The sequence below is a fragment of the Cryptomeria japonica genome, chromosome 7 (assembly GCF_030272615.1).
Source record: "Cryptomeria japonica chromosome 7, Sugi_1.0, whole genome shotgun sequence".
Taxonomy (NCBI): Eukaryota; Viridiplantae; Streptophyta; class Pinopsida; order Cupressales; family Cupressaceae; genus Cryptomeria; species Cryptomeria japonica.
The window spans coordinates 8592368-8608494 of NC_081411.1; the positions used below are offsets into that span (position 1 = coordinate 8592368).

Consider the following 16127-nt stretch of genomic DNA (forward strand, 5'->3'; position numbering starts at 1 on the left):
CGGATTACCAACCAGGGATCAGTGCCTCATTCCCTAGCCGTGTCTTGAGCTACCCAAAGCATTTAATGAGGAAATCGAAGGAGTTGATGTGGGAAGGATCTGCTACTCCTCAGCTCCTTCAACTAATTGTAATGGTCACCAAATCCACTGACTTATGGTCTTGAATTCACCACCTTCACCCTCACTGCTGTTTGGACCATTTGCAATTCAAATCGATGCATAAAATAATGAATTTCGATGAAGAAGAAGGGAACGGACCTGCAGAAGTTCGGCCCTTCATAGAAATTAAAATTGCCACCAAAACCTTCAATAACTTCTCTCAATGACATCGCCTCGTCTTCAAATAGATTTAGGAACCAAAGAAGTTCAAAACCGATGCATGAAGGAATAGGTATGAACCATATCGTGGGAAGCCTTGATCTGCAACTGTTGATGGACAGCAAGATGTAAGCTCCAATTTACCCTTCGAATCCTCAATATAGTCGCCTAAATGCCAAGAAATATCGCTGACTTGTTTTGCCTAAAAAATGAAAGCATCAACAAGGTGATCTCCAAATATGAAAGTCTGAAGCACAACCACCAAAAATCTATTATGAAACTCCAATAAGCTCAATTGAGATGACTGAGGTGTCACCTCCTCTTATGCAACCCCTCGAGAGATCTTTCACCCTCTGAGTTATGCGACCAATGGGAGTTATAGTTCCCAAGGATCCTTAGTCTGCAGACACCAACTAGGTTCTACAAAACCAATTTAATCAACAAACTTAATTTCAAGCCTGCTTTCACCTCAATCATCCTCTTCTATTTATCTTTTCCATAACCCATCATGAGAGGCTTCTAGAAGAGGGTTGGTACACTTTATTTATCTTATTAAGTGACTTTAAAATTATTATTTTATTTTTTATACTTTAGTCATTTTTAATTAAATTAATTAAATATAAAGTCACTTTTTAATAATTAATTTATTTTAATGACTTTATAAGAAATTAATTTAATTAATTTCTCCTTATTACTCCTTTTAGCCAAAAGGCTAAATTTGGGGACATTACACATGGTCTGATGGAGCTTATTACATGTGGAAAGAAGGATCTTTGGAGGGATAAGGAACAAATTTTCAGTCTTGATGGTGTTGTTCCCTTCTTTACCAACCATTTGATGGTTCCTTTTTCTCATCAACTAGTGGATTGGGGAGATATTTTGAGCAAAGGATGTTTCTATGTGGAGTTGGGGTCACTAGAGAGGATATTTCCAGCCTTGAACGTGAGCATATGTGTTGCTTTGGATGATGATTTTCTGTGTTGCAGCAGCTGTTCATTTTCTTGGATGTTGTTTTTCCTGAAATCAAATCTCAAGTTAATCATTTCAGAATTGGTAGGCTGCTGGTGTACTCTTTTTCAGACTTCACAGTCTCCTGGTAGGGCGGGTATGTGGTCTCAGATGAGAGGTATGGTGAGTTGGGGCAATCGGTATCGGTGTTTGGTAAGTGTTCAAGCTCTAACTAGTGGTTATTCTTATGCCCCCTCTTCTTCTTATGGTTGGGACAACGAACCTTTGCTTTCTTTGGCTCACCATTTTGAGGTGCTTGGAGTGGGAACTAATGGAGATTTCAAAAGTCTCCATGGTTGTATCAGAATAATTCAATTGAGGCCTAGTAGATTCATGTGGAGTTATGGGGATGAGGTTGTTGAGCTCTTGCAAAGGATTGTTTTCATCTTTGCAGGGAGATTTGGAGAAGTCACATTTACAGTCATGGCTCCGCTTGACACCTTGGGGGGATATGTTGTGGAGTTTGATTGTGAGTTGTGTAGACTTTATTCCCTATTGCCCAAGCTTGTGATAGACAGTGGCATTGATGATGTTGATTACTCAGAGCTTAGTGGGCATGAGATGCTGCTCGATATTGATTTCAATCCTTCAAGATTTTTCAATCTGAGCATCATGGATGGTAACATTTTGGAGTTACAAGGGAGGTTAGTGCAGTTTTGGCGTGATGTTTTCACTGATGTGATCAGAGTAGCGCAACATCAGCATGGTGGGTTCTTCCTGAGACGGACATGGGACCCTGGGATTGTACTTGATGCGAATCAGTCTAAAATTCTCTGGAGTTGTGGTGGCATTGCTTGAGGATAAGCAATTTTGGGAAGGGCAGATTGTAATGTCTCCTTTTCCGCTCTAGTTTGTTTTGGGGACCGTTAGCCTATTCCAAAGACCCGTAGGCTAGTCGGAAGCAAAAATTAGGGTTTCCTACCTTTGAGAGGATGTTTCTGCATTTTCGAAGGCTTGCATGTTGGAATTTGTTAGTTTGGGTTCTGGATTCCTTCTGGGTTTTTAGAAAGCTTCGCAGTGAGGGTACATGCATAGCAAGTTATGGAGTTTGTTTGACTTACTATTTTTTGTAAGTGGAGGCACAAGCAGTTGAGTTCTTTGGATTTTTTGGGGTTTTTTGAGAGCTTTGCGATGGTATAACATGCAAACCAATTTGAGGACCTTTTCAGGACTTACTATTTTTAGTAAGTTTGGCAGCTGCTCAGAATGTGGTAAAAATCACTTTGGAAACACTTACTATTTTTAGAAATATGCTATTTATAGTAAAAACTATTTTTGGCTATTTCTGGCAGTATTATTTTGGCAGGATCCTGTATTCACTCAGATGACTATTTTTAGCAGTTCAGTTCAGAGCCCCAACTCAGTTCAGTTTTGGTGATTTCCAACACTTCAATCTCGGGCTCAATTTGGCAATAATCAGTATTTTAGGAGAAGGTATTTTTAATATATTAATACCTTAGGCATGATGTATTAATATTTGATTATTTTATGGATGGACCACTTAGGAAGGGAGAAAATATTAATTTTGTGAGATTTTGCCAAGATCAAGAGGCAATGGAAAGCACAAAATAGAGAGACAAAATATATGATAGGAATAAACTGTATTCTATCAAGATGCAAAATATGATCAACTGGATCATTACAAGATGTTGATTGATTGCCCATACAAACAATGTAGATGAGCCTGCTTATATAGGCAAGGCTAGGGATATGTGAGCACACAAACATGACATGTGGCTCAATAAGAAACAAGGGTAGGTAGGAAATAGGTGTGGGTAGGTAGGAGAAACAATAAAATATTCCACATGAGGTGGATTGTAACAACAAGATAAGATCAACACCATAAAAGGTGGAAATTCTCCTATACACACTATCCCAATGTGGCACAAACACCCAAGTGTCTCATACCCAAACTACTATTAAATGCATGCACCTAAGTAAACTTAAGTAAAGTGTAATAATATCCATGATGAATAATTATTTACACCAACAAATTTTATCCCAAGTCTATTTGGGCGAAATTTGCATATGACTTCAAGGAGATCGCCATGGTGTTAATAATTAAATTATAACTCAAGGGAAATGGGGTGATTTTCTAAGTATATTGCCTTACTAATATTTTTTATTTGGAAGTCATAGTTGGATGCCTACTTTACACTTTATTTTATGACATTTTTTAAAAAAGGCAATTTTGGGTGAATGTGAATTGGACGAACTTGTGCAAGGAAATGAAATGAAATGTGGATGAAATGGAATTGCATTTGGTTTGGGCGTATTTGGAGTGCATTTGAATTTGAATTTGAATTTGGTTGGCAAAAAGCTATAAATAAGTGACTTGGGCTCTCATTTTGGTATCCAAGAATTTTTTATAATGAAATGCTGCTGAAATGCAAAGTGAAAGCTTCAGGGAACGCTTACCTCCTAGCAATAGCTTGATTTCTTGCTTGCATTATAGCAACTAGTCAATCCAGAGACTTCTCTTCATTCAAAGGAGTGGATTGAAGAACAATGTTGCAAATTTGTGTCAGTTTCAGATGTTTTGGTGTGTTTTCTTGAGTGTTCATGTTGTTGGTTGCGGTGTGTGCTGAAGGTGTTTTTTGCTCGTGGCTCCCTGTGTACTTGATGTGTGGTTCTGGGTATCGGCTCCATCTCTTTCTATGCCTTGGGCGATATGGTTCACCATTTTGCAGATCTTGAAAAGCTGATTTGGATTTTATGTAGCAAGTCGAACTTCCCAGCAGAGTCGTCCCCTTTCCTTGGCGGCCTTGGGTTGCGTGCTTAATGTTTGTGGTGTTTGCGGTTCTATTTGTGTTGTCTATTTTATATCTTTCATTTGCTTTTGGTTTGGTGCAATTCAGAGTTGATTTGGGGAAGTTGTGGGCATTTTAGTGTGTTTGTAGCTTGCCGGTCTGCGCATTTTCAGTGTGTTACTGTTAATTTCATAATTTGAAGTTGGTTGTGTGAAGAGCTTTTTGGTGTGAGTAGTCTAAGTTAGTTGGGGAGTGATTATCAATTATTGTTGTAGCTGTTGGACTTGCTATCAGCACTTGATTCTTCATTCTATATGATTTGTAATGCTGGTTAGTATTACTAACAACAAAGTTTTGTTATTTCTTAGTCCCACTGCATAAGTGGAAGAGGCTGGCTATGCCGCCTATCTTTGGGATAGTGATATTTCATGTATTGATAATCCATAATGTGCATTGTAAAGCTAGTTAGTAGTACTAACAACTATCTTTTGGATTATTGTTTGTAGACCCACTGCATAAGTGGAAGAGGCTGCCTTAGCCGCCTATTTTGAATATTTTGTAATATTGTCCTCCCGCTGCATAAGCGGTTGAGTTGATTGTAATGTTGTCCTCCCGGTGAATAAGCGGTGGAGTTGATAGTAAATTTCATTTCTAGTCCTCTCGCTGCATAAGTGGTAGAGTGATTGTTCTTCAATTTCTTGTATTATCCTTGGCTGGTTTACAGCCAAGTGATCTTCAATATTCTCCATATCCTGCTAAAAAGTGGAAGGGGCTGGCTTGCCGCCTAGATATTGTAAGCAATTTTCAATTATTGGCATCTAATGATCCCCTCAACACTGTATGCTCTCATTCTCCCAGCTTGGGCTCTCGGTGATCAAAAAGTGGAATGGTTACTTTTCAGCAGTATTGTGATTATCTTTCCTAACCTTAACGGGTGCATTGTAGTGTTTGATGTGTTTAAAAATAAAAAAAATTAAGGGGGATATTACATAAATCAGCCTCACACTCATTCTGACACAAAAGATTGCTTGCATAGTGAAAATAATGTCTTATGCAACAACATATATACTTCTGTAGCAATTAAGATATATTGCACAACAACTAAGATCTTGTTGTGCAACAACCAGGACCTGTTGTGCAGCAGTTAATGAGCTAAAATGACATGATGCCAGTAGTCCAAATGTGAAATTTAGACCTGATTTTTTGGATCAATGGGGATTTGGAATAAGGTCCCTTCTTTGAGAGAACAACTTTACCACTTGAGCTCATCCCATTTATTGTAGGTAAGGTCTTTTTAGCATATTTTTTGATGAAATTGAAGGAAGCTGTACAGAGAAGTTTGCATTTGTTGATTATTTCCCGTTTGACTACAATCTCTGTTATGATAAAGTGTTTGTTAATCACTTGAAGTATTATTTTTTTATTTTCTTATGTAGAGATAACTCAAAGTTGGTTTGTAGATGCCTTACATAATGTTAATGATATTTTGAAATTGCTTTTCAGCATTGCCTCTGGAGCTCTATTGCTCCAATCCGGCTGCACAGTTGTTATCAGTATCCCTTCCCGAAAAGCAAAAAAATGTATTTTCTATGAAAGTTGTACGAGTCGGTGATGCCTTGGACTTGGGTGGAGGTATCTTTTTCAAATATTTTGTGTTTTATATATCAAAACCATTGTGTGGAAATTTTGTTTTGACATGACATCCCTTGAAGAACCTCCATAAATTAACCATTATAAACCATGGATGTTTGAATTAGAAAAAGTTGTGGTTTTCATCAACATGAATTTATTGGGTACGTTTTTTGTTCTTTATATGCCTTCAGGTCACAAGCTTCAGTTTATCTTGACCCCAACACCAAGATGGCCTGATGGAATGTGCACGTATGACCCTGCAACACAGCTCATATTCACTCACAAGTTCTTCAGGTAATGTTTTATTGCTATTTTTACCAAGCATGGTATGAAAATAGAGATCATGTATTTGTTAGAATATTTTTTCTGAATCTGGAGACTCCTAGTCTAGGGACTATGGCTTGACAACTACAATGTCAGTGGTTGTATTTTTATTCCCTTCTATACTTGGTTTATTTAATGGATGTCTGCTATCAGACCTTCTCTTTTTCTTTCTAAGTTGTATTGCAAGCAACACATGATAAAATGTGTCTCTAGGTCACATTATAAGTACACACAAAAAAAGTAGAAATTTCCTTTCAAGTGAAGAAATCAGGCTTCCAATATCTTCTATTTGTGCAGTGCACATGTTTGCACAGACAATGATTTTGATGTTGGGGGATGGGAAGCATACGGAGAGGATTGGCGCTTCTTTTATGATTGCATGCTTTCTCCCTTAGCACGACAGGTACAAAACAGTTGCCTGTTTCTACATATGAACTGGTACTGTATTATTTAAAGTGCTCTCACAATGGAAATTAGCGGAACCCTAGATATGGTTTTTTAATCTTTTGAAAAGACAAATGTTGCATTCTCAGTTTCACATTCAGATTATGGCTGCAAGGCAAGGTCACTAGAAAGTCTCAAAATATGATTCCATTATTGCATTCTTTTGTTAATACAATAACAGAAATAACTTAGCCTTTTCTGCAAAAGTTGATTGTGTTTTGAAGACACTATTTTCTATTTGTTTGTTTATTTCATACCAGAGATTCTTCTTCTCCTAGGAAAGTTGCAATGTATATCCCAACTTCATGAATTTTTTATTGCAACCACAATTTCTATAACACAAAATTAAAAATGAGCCAGATCTTTAAAATGCAAATTGTGAAATGGATTTAGACTGGGGGTGGTTACTAAGGGTGCAGCTGGCTTTCCCATGAAAACAGGAATACAACTTATGCAATTCATTCCTCACCAAACAATTTGGAGCGGGAGTGTCTCTTGGAGTATGTCTGTAGAAGACAAGGATATCAAGCAGAATGCTGGTAACGACTGGGGCAAAAATGATCTACATCATAATGAGCAGCTAATATCAGCATTGACAAACCAAATGATTGTTCTAAATTGCATCCGACTTGCTATTTTGATCAAACAGAGGGATGAATTGCAGCCATCATTAATAGCATCTCAAAGGAGATCTATGTAGAAATCCTTGGAATATTCCTTTAGATTAACCTCTTATTTTGTGAGCTAGACAGCTAGAGGTATGAGGAGAGTAACCCAGGGGTTGCAGGGATGGCTAGTTGAGAGAGAAAGAACACTTCTTTGGTCTGGATAGCTTTAAGAGGACAAGTGGTTTGATGGGGATTATTGATGCCTGCAAAGTGATACTGTTTAGGGATTGCCCCACCTAGATGTTTGTGCACAACAGCAAAATACAAAAGAGCAATACTGGCTGTTCTTGGGAGTTGTACAGTCATATGCCTTCTTTATCAGCAATTTATAACAGCTGCAAATTTATCTGTGAGAAGAGTTCATTAGATGTTGGACAACTTGAAACCTGAATCCTTGTACAGTTTGTCACAGTTTTTGCAAAACATGTTTTCTTCTCTTCTAAATGGACAAGTGTAGGTATAATGCAAACGAGGTTAAGTACTTAGGTAGGACGAACAATTGGACAAACTGAAATTTCAGGATTGTTTTCAGTCTGATAAGATTTTGATTCATCTTTGAAAAACAAGTCAAATTGATGTCAAACCAAGTTTTTAGCCTATGCGATGTGTGAAGGTTTTTGTTTAGAATCCTGTGTGATATACAAAGTGCATGATACAAACTTGTAGACAGTTTGCAGTAGGTGGTGAACCCTTACTAGGACAGATTCTATCTGATAGGAAACTCGGATAATTAGGATGAAGTATGAAGAAGATCTATTGATTCCAAGACAAGAAGAGAAGGAAGCATAAGATGGGATAAAGGCATCATTAATCCAAATGGAGAACAATATCTCTACCTTGACAAAGATGTTTGCACAGTTTCTGCCCCTTATGTTAAAGAATGGAGGGAGAGAGGAGGAACTAGAGACTCAAGGTAATTCATTCAGATTCACTAGGGATGCTGAAGATCCAATTATAAAACTTTATTTATTATTTGAAGTGGATTTTAGTTAGATGTAGTAGCTACTGCAGTTTATGTTACCTTTGGAGCAGTTACAACTCTGACCACCATTATTATAGATTTAAGGCAATCCAAATAATGTTTATCACATAAGAAATTATGATTTAATTCTTCTCATTTTTCATTTGTTCATTAGAGGCATTAAACATTTTATAGTTACTCATAACATAATTTAATTGGTTACATGCTAGAAGAAGAATTTATTGTGAAACGTAGCAGGAAGAAATAGAAATACAAAGACAGTCCACAAGGTTTAGTTGGATTTAACTGCACAATGCACCACTTTCATATGATTAGGATTTAAAGCAATTTGGTTAGTCAGTACCTTATTGTGAATTTAATATTGATGTATACAAAGTTTCTACTGAAGAAAGTGGGGAACCTGTACAATGATGTCATTATTTTTACACGATATATCTATATTCAAAAAGGCAAGCATTAGGGTGCCTTTTATGTGCTTTATATATGTCTCTCTCTCGATATGATATTTGCAATCACCATTTTAACAGGTTAGTATGTATCTCATGATTTGTGCAGGCTGATGCTGCATTACAAAAATTACCTATTATAGCACAATTTTCTAAACCGAGCTACAATGGGAAGATGGGCATTGACCTAGTGAAGGTCAGTGAATTTTGAGTATTTTATCCATGCATAATTCTGCAAGTTTTTGTTTTTAAAGGTAGAAATCATATTATGAGTCTAGTCAAATCTCCTTATGTTTACCATATAGAATGGAAAATTCTGATGTTCTCTTCACATATCGAGAGATATATCCAATTGCATGACTCAATTCAGGCCTAGTGGCTGTAAGATAGATCAAACCGTCCAATGAAGTCGCTTTGCAGATTTGCATATACAATCATAGTTAGATATATATGAAGTCTTTCAATTGCTACTTTCCTTTGACCCCTTAATGAACGTAATCGCTGCTCCATCATAATGACTTCATGCATTCATATCGTTTATATTTGAAAGTATATTCGCTGTCAGGAATTATGATCGCTGTCATATGTATGGATCACTGTCTTTATACATTCGATGCTGGGTAATCGCTGCCATTTATTTGATATGAATAACAGCTCTACCCATTATGTTAAATCAATCTTTGCCTTTTAGAGTATATTAATTGCTGCACTTATTAATATACATGGATCGTTATTCTTTATTCTTTATAGTTGTTGTCTGTATATCAATGTTATTGATCAAGATTCAATTAACTTAGTGATCGCTGCTCTCTCTTATGCTGTCTTGTTTGGTATACCGTATAACTATATTCAATGCTTAAATAGATGGTAACCTTCATTTGCATAATCATTGCTGCATTTGTTTACTGCATACCCACATTTTGTATATGGAGTTCATCTTCAATTCTGATCATTAATCTGATCATGGAGATGTCTTCAATTCTGATCCTTCAATGGTTTCATGTGGATGTCTTCTTCATATAAATCACAGCTCTACAATTCATATAAATCATCACCTTTGACATGACTAATTTGTCTTCTTGCATCTTTGACATCAATGACAATATTTCCATCATGGACTATTCTGCCTCTTTACAACAACATTTTGTTGTGGAGTGTCAGGTATGTTGTATTACCTCTAGATGCCCTCTTGATTACAAAACTGAAGAATTTTTCTAGAGAAAAATTCTCATTTGTTATTTGATCCAAGGATTTGATACTCTTTCTCGATTGTTTCTCTATCACTACCTTGAGAACTCAAAAATCTGTTTGGTTTTTTCTTTAAAAATGCACCCATATTTTTCTTGAAAAGCTATCTGCATAAAACAAAAAATACTTGGCACAGGAGATTGGTGCCATCTTCACAGATCCAATAATGCTAGTAGAGATGAATTGAAAGATCTCCTTAGCTCTCCAAGCTTGTTCTTCATCAAGTGAAACCTTGTTTTGCCTCCTAGCTTGCATATGCCTCAAAAATTATGAATTTCTAGAAGACTATTCACCAAAATTTCTGTAGCCAAATAAAAAGGATCTCTCAAATTTAAATATCCATACCCTTGATGCGGTGAACTACAATCTGGTCAACTCTTGGCCCATCAACCAACTTGAAAAACCCGTGATCTTCAATTCCAAGAGAAACTATTGTCTTACTGATCTCATCAATTCTATAACATTTGTGATTGTTGAACGTCACATGTAAGTGGGGGTTCTTCACAATTTCACTTGAATAGTTTAGGTTCTTCTCCATTTCTAAAACATAGTAGACATTAAGGAAGACCAACTTTTTACTTGGCATGGGTATATGCACAATTCCTTTTCTTTCTATTTTTAATTCTTCCCCATAACCAAAATCCTCAAAGTCAGTAGAAGATGCATTAACAAGATAATTAATATGCCAATCTTTCTTGTCGCTGAAACGACAAGATGCACCAAAATCCATATACCAAGCAAATTTGTTCACATTGTCTACTTTATCATTAGCCATAAACAGAAATGATTCTCCTCTTCCTTATGCTCTGCAACATTAGCTTGCTTCATAGGGACTTGGCTATTAATTTTTGTTCCATAACCATTTCTTGCAATACTTCTTACTATGACCCAACTTGCCACAATAATGACATTTAATGTCTTGTGATTACTAAAGTCGTATGTTTTGCTGCTTCCCACTTTGTTTTCTGCTTCATTTATCCTTGCAATTCGCTTGTGCCCTTAAATTTTGTTGCCAAATCCGTCTTTGAACCCTCATTTTTGCTGCTGCAGCCAAACTGCTTGTTCCACCTATCTTTCTGCAAGGTTTAGTGCTAAACTCTTCAAATTTTAGGTTAATGTGAACAATAACAATATTTTCAATAAAATTCTCAAACAAAGCTGGTAGGGTATTGAGGGTGATTATCCTTGACGTGTATTTGGACACATAACTTGAGGAATAATATGGTGTTTAGAAAGGATGGACTCCCCCAAGACTAGGTTATTTCTGAAAGTAGTGCCCTCTTGAAAGATAACCATGAAAGTGTTTATAATGATATTAAAGACCTCTAAAGTAATTAGCTTTCCATGAGAATCTAGGAGGTGAGAAAAACCTGCACGCATAAACAAATTTAATATTTTATCCTCAATTGAATTAATCCGCACTTGCATTTGATCAGTGCTTCCAAGGGTTTTTTGAATTCACCTCTAATCTTGGTGTATAATGGCTTTGTGGAAATTTGGCTTCAATTTGGACGAAGGTCGACAATTTTAGATTTTTGTTTTTGAGTTCTACTAGGGTTTTGAAGTTTGAGCTTGGATTGGCTTGCATGTACTTGGTTCTTGTAGTTGTCACTAAACATCAAAAGTAGAAAGGAAGGGAAATAAAGTTACTGAACTTCGTGAAGCAAATTAATGACAACTGAAGCATTGAAATAAAATATACTGTTAAAAGAGTGTAATATGATTTTGTAGCACTTTTTCATCTTCCATGATTTCTATTTATTTTATTGGCAGGTGGACTAATAATAATGAAAACAAGGTTAGAGCACTGACCTTTCTATAAAATACAGGCAGATGTGAAGTACATCCTTTCTACGGTGCTAGGTTCACTTAAATTACCACTCAGCACATCAACTGCAATCTCTGGTTCTCTCAAAGCTGAGGGTGTCTTTATTACTGCAGCAATTTGTCCTATTCATGGACCCATCGTTCAGTATACCCTCACTGAGCTTGTCCGTGAGTATAAAGCTGTAAGCTTTTCTTTCTAGTAATCTCCAAAGCCATTCCTCTTTTTAATGAATTCCTGCACATTTAGAGTTCTTGAAAATAGCGATTCTCATATTTACTACCTTGTGGGAAGTTCTTTGGATAGTAATTTCCTTGTTTGGAAGTATAAATTTCTCTGTTATAAAGAGCAATTAACTGTAAAAATAATGCAGTGGACAAAACAAAGACTAAAGCAGACAGATGAAGCAACAATAGCTGTGATTTATGCATCAGCTTATGGAAATACTGCAGCCCTTGCACAAGCCATAAGGTGCACATCGAATTGCTTCACGATTCTTTAATGTTCTGATACTGAGGGAAATATAACTTAATTTACAACTAATCGGGGAATACCATCCCTTGACTGACTGGCTGCTTGACTGTTGCATTTCATAGCCGTGGAATATCAAAAGCAGGAATTGGTGTGGAGACCTTGAATTGTGAACACAGCACAACTGAGGAAGTTTCCAGCTTGGTCCAACAGTGTAATGGTTTTGTTATTGGAAGTCCTACTTTAGGAGGTCATATGCCGACTCCCATACAGGTTGTATGGAGAATATTGACAAACTTATCCATTTGTTGTTGATTCATAAAATGATTTCTATTCTAATTTTTGTCAACTTGCAAGAATTCTGATATAATTTACTTTATTAGAAAGGAGCAGCTTAAGGGTGGCAACAGATGTGTAGAAGTTGATAATATGATGATATCATTGACTTCTTATTTGCTGTTTTTGATACCTCATCTGTTTCTATCTTTATATGTCAGTAATAGAAGTTCAGAATTGCTTTATATTTGGTCTTCATTCATTGTAGTTTCCCTGCTTCATTTAACAGGGAAGGCAATCCTGTTTAATTTCATGTTCAATGAAGAGGCACATTGAGCAAGCCTGCAAAACATAATTAATCAACATAGTCTTATTGATATTTGGAGTTTGCATGATTTATATTGATGTGTACAAATCTCTCGATATAGTAGAACTCAACCTATATGGATTCTATTCTATCTCCATTTGGGCAGTCTAACGATATATAAAGATAAATGTTTGCGCAGAATGCTTTGGGAGTTATCCTTAATGACAACGAAGCAAGAACCAAACCATGTGGCGTATTTGGTTCCTTTGGCTGGAGTGGAGAAGCCGTTGATGAAATTGAGCAACGCCTCAAAGATGGGGGTTTCTCATTTTCTTTTCCCACCATTCGTTGCAAATTCAAAGTAAGCTTTGATTGTGTATATATGAGCACTTTATATTCATGTATATAATTTGAGTAATTCTTTGTAAACCAAAACCCAAATTAAGTCTAAATGCAAGTGCTTGAAACTTGATGCTCATCATACACTCCATATTGTGCATTTTCTATAAGCCATTTTTTCTGCATTGATATTGATTCGTTATCGACATAACATGCTTGCAGCCAACAGAAGGAATGCTACAAATATGTGAAGAAAGTGGGACAGACATAGCACAGGCTGTACGAAAGTCAAAATTGAAGCAAAGAAAGGAGACTTCTCAATTTGTTATGGCATCCAATGTTGAGCAGGTTTTTAGTTCTGCATCGATGCTATAAGATAATAATCCTTTTCTATTCATTATTCACTCGTATATTTGTTTGTATGAAGATTGTTTTGGTGGTTCTTTTTCTCATCAACCGGTGGATGCATGTATATTTCTGTCCGATTTGAATAGATAATAATTTTACTTCTTTGGTCCATATGATGCAACTTCAAATTCATTTCCATATATGAGCATAGCAAGGTCAGACTTTTAACTTGAACCGTGCAAATCCCTAAGCTTTCAAGGTCATTTTTTAAAATTTAATTCAGGCAGTTGGGAGAGTGGTTGGGTCGCTTTCCGTGGTGTCTGCAAAGAATGGCGATGCCGAAAGTGCAATGCTTGCATCATGGGTCAGCCAAGCTACGTTTGTTCCCCCCGGCATAACATTAGCGGCAAGTATCCAACCAAGTTGGAGAGTTTATAATCTTCTTTATTTTCCCATATCCTGTTCTATATGTTTTCCAAGTACTGGTGACGTGAGTTCTATTCATTTTTAACAATTTTTCTTCGCCCTCCATCTCAACACAGAACTTTTTCAATATAAAAATCTATGCATAACAATGATATTTTGTAGTGTTTATTCATTGAATGAATTATGAATCCACAGGTAGCAAAAGATAGAGCAGTGGAAAGTTTAGTTTTGCCTGGAGGCAAGTTTGTAATTAATGTACTTGGTCAAGGCAAGAGTTCTGCTATCATGAAGCAACTTCTTAAACCATATAAACCGGGGGAACCTCGTTTTTCAGGGCTTCAAACAAAGGAAGCAAGCAATGGATGCAAAATTCTCTTAGATGCGGTATTTAGAAAATTCCTTTTAGCTTGACTGCAGTAATACTCAATCAGAATATCTATTTCATTTTAATTCATATGGAATTTTCCACTCTTGAATTCGTAATGACTATCTCTCTGAAACTGGGGGTTGTGCTAATCGTTTATATTGTTTTTCTTTCAGATATCTTGGATGGAATGTACTGTGCAGAGTCGCATGGAAGCTGGAGATCATTGGGTTCTGTATGCAACTATTGATGATGGTCAACTACAGGTTTGTCACCCAGGCTTGATAAATGAGAATACAAAAAGATTTTTTCAGTTAATTAGTAATCCCATTCACCTAATTGAGATAATACTCGAGAGATTTAGAAATGGAAATTTAAGGTATAGAGTGATTTTATATTTTTCTTATCTGCTTAGAAATGACATTTCTTTGGTTTTGTAGGATGATAAGACACTTCCAGCTATTCATTATCGAAAGACGGGGGCAAATTACTAGGGATTTTTCATGCTCAAGGATCCTCTAGCCTTGATGTATAACGTGGTGGTAATATGAAATCATTTTGAATCAAAATCTCAAGAACTATGGATTTATCATGTTCTTGGGTACCCAACATATTGTAATATATTAATGATGGAAAAATGTTGAAATGGCGAAAGATAAATCCAACAGAATTTTACATGTATTGAACCAGTTGATATATTCACTGGTTAATTTATATTGTAATGTATTTTTCTGTATCATTCGTCCTACATAATACAGGAATACCTCAGAATAGATAAATTCAAACTACAGTCAATTTTTTAAAAGAGAGTAACGTTTTGTATTGATAAATTAAAGATGTAAAAAATTCTTAACCCAGGTTGGTGCCATAAGGTTTGGAAGAGCACCATGACAGAAACAAGGATAGCATCGATTTATGCATACACATGTACATATCACATTGAACAAAGTAGTAAAATAGATTTTAAAGAAAAGTAACACAGAAGCCAAGAGTAGTTTAACCAAGATAGTCAATGCAAGGAAAAACACAAAAATCCAGGGTTGGTGGAGACTCTTTTAGAGGGCTCGTCCATTTTCTTCACTAGTAACCATGTGCCTTGCCTTGGAATGGGATTTTGTTGCTCTTAGCATTGCAGCTGTTTAGTTTATGAGCATTGTCTGGAGCTGGAGTGTTCTTATGTAAAGTTCTAATTAAGAGAAAAGGATAAATTGGAATCTTTCTTATTTTAGTGGAGCAGTTGTTTAAAAATTGAAAATACTTTGAAAAAAAATGGGGTAGAAATAAACAGCCACTGTTTATTGAAAAAAAAGACACATGGTTTCACCATGATTTTTTGTTCCCCTATTTACTTGTCTAGAATTTTGCTTATGAATTTTATTTGTAAAAAATATTACCAATAATTTCATTTACAAAATGATTTAATAATATTGCATAAAAATAAACAGCTATTTGACTATCCATGGGGCCACCTGCTCCACAAATTGCTCCCCTATTTATTTACAAAATGATTTAAGAATATTGCATAAAAATAAACAGCTATTTGACTATCCATGGGGTCACCTGCTTCTCAAATTGCTCCCCTATTTACTTGCCTAGAATTTTGCTTATGAATTTTATTTATAAAAAATATTACCAATAATTTCATTTACAAAATGATTTAAGAATATTGCATAAAAATAAAGAGCTATTTGACTATCCATCTCGCCATTGTTAGGGAAGGAATTTGGACCGAAAAATAAATTGGACAATTGTGTAGTCTAGCTTAAAAATTTAAGCTCCTAAATTTAAGGAGGTTGGTGGTCTCATGAATATTTTTTATAAGATGTGCATAATAAAAACAAATAAAAATAATTCATTTACCTCCAAAACTATTTTTTAATAGAAAATAGATTTAGATTTTTGACAAGTGGCAGATAACATCCTAAGTTGGTGGGGCAATTTCTAGCCCCAC

The 16127-nt window shown here is 35.9% G+C and overlaps 1 protein-coding gene across 2 annotated transcripts in view; it reads left to right on the top strand.

Moving 5' to 3' along the window:
* The window catches only part of LOC131030829 (uncharacterized), a 154543-nt gene extending 139579 nt beyond the window's left edge, over positions 1-14964 (top strand). Inside the window, exons 5-17 of one of the 2 annotated variants that reach the window (XM_057961748.2) lie at positions 5580-5708; positions 5900-6002; positions 6330-6435; positions 8682-8768; positions 11650-11829; positions 12019-12116; positions 12242-12389; positions 12899-13060; positions 13261-13386; positions 13670-13796; positions 14012-14196; positions 14353-14442; positions 14617-14964. In XM_057961748.2, coding sequence (XP_057817731.2) covers positions 5580-5708; positions 5900-6002; positions 6330-6435; positions 8682-8768; positions 11650-11829; positions 12019-12116; positions 12242-12389; positions 12899-13060; positions 13261-13386; positions 13670-13796; positions 14012-14196; positions 14353-14442; positions 14617-14670 — 1595 coding nt within the window. In that variant the 3' untranslated portion in view covers positions 14671-14964. The remainder of the gene's footprint in view (positions 1-5579; positions 5709-5899; positions 6003-6329; positions 6436-8681; positions 8769-11649; positions 11830-12018; positions 12117-12241; positions 12390-12898; positions 13061-13260; positions 13387-13669; positions 13797-14011; positions 14197-14352; positions 14443-14616) is intronic. The other variant, XM_059209064.1, reaches the window with a different exon arrangement.
* The last annotated feature ends 1163 nt before the right edge of the window (positions 14965-16127 follow it).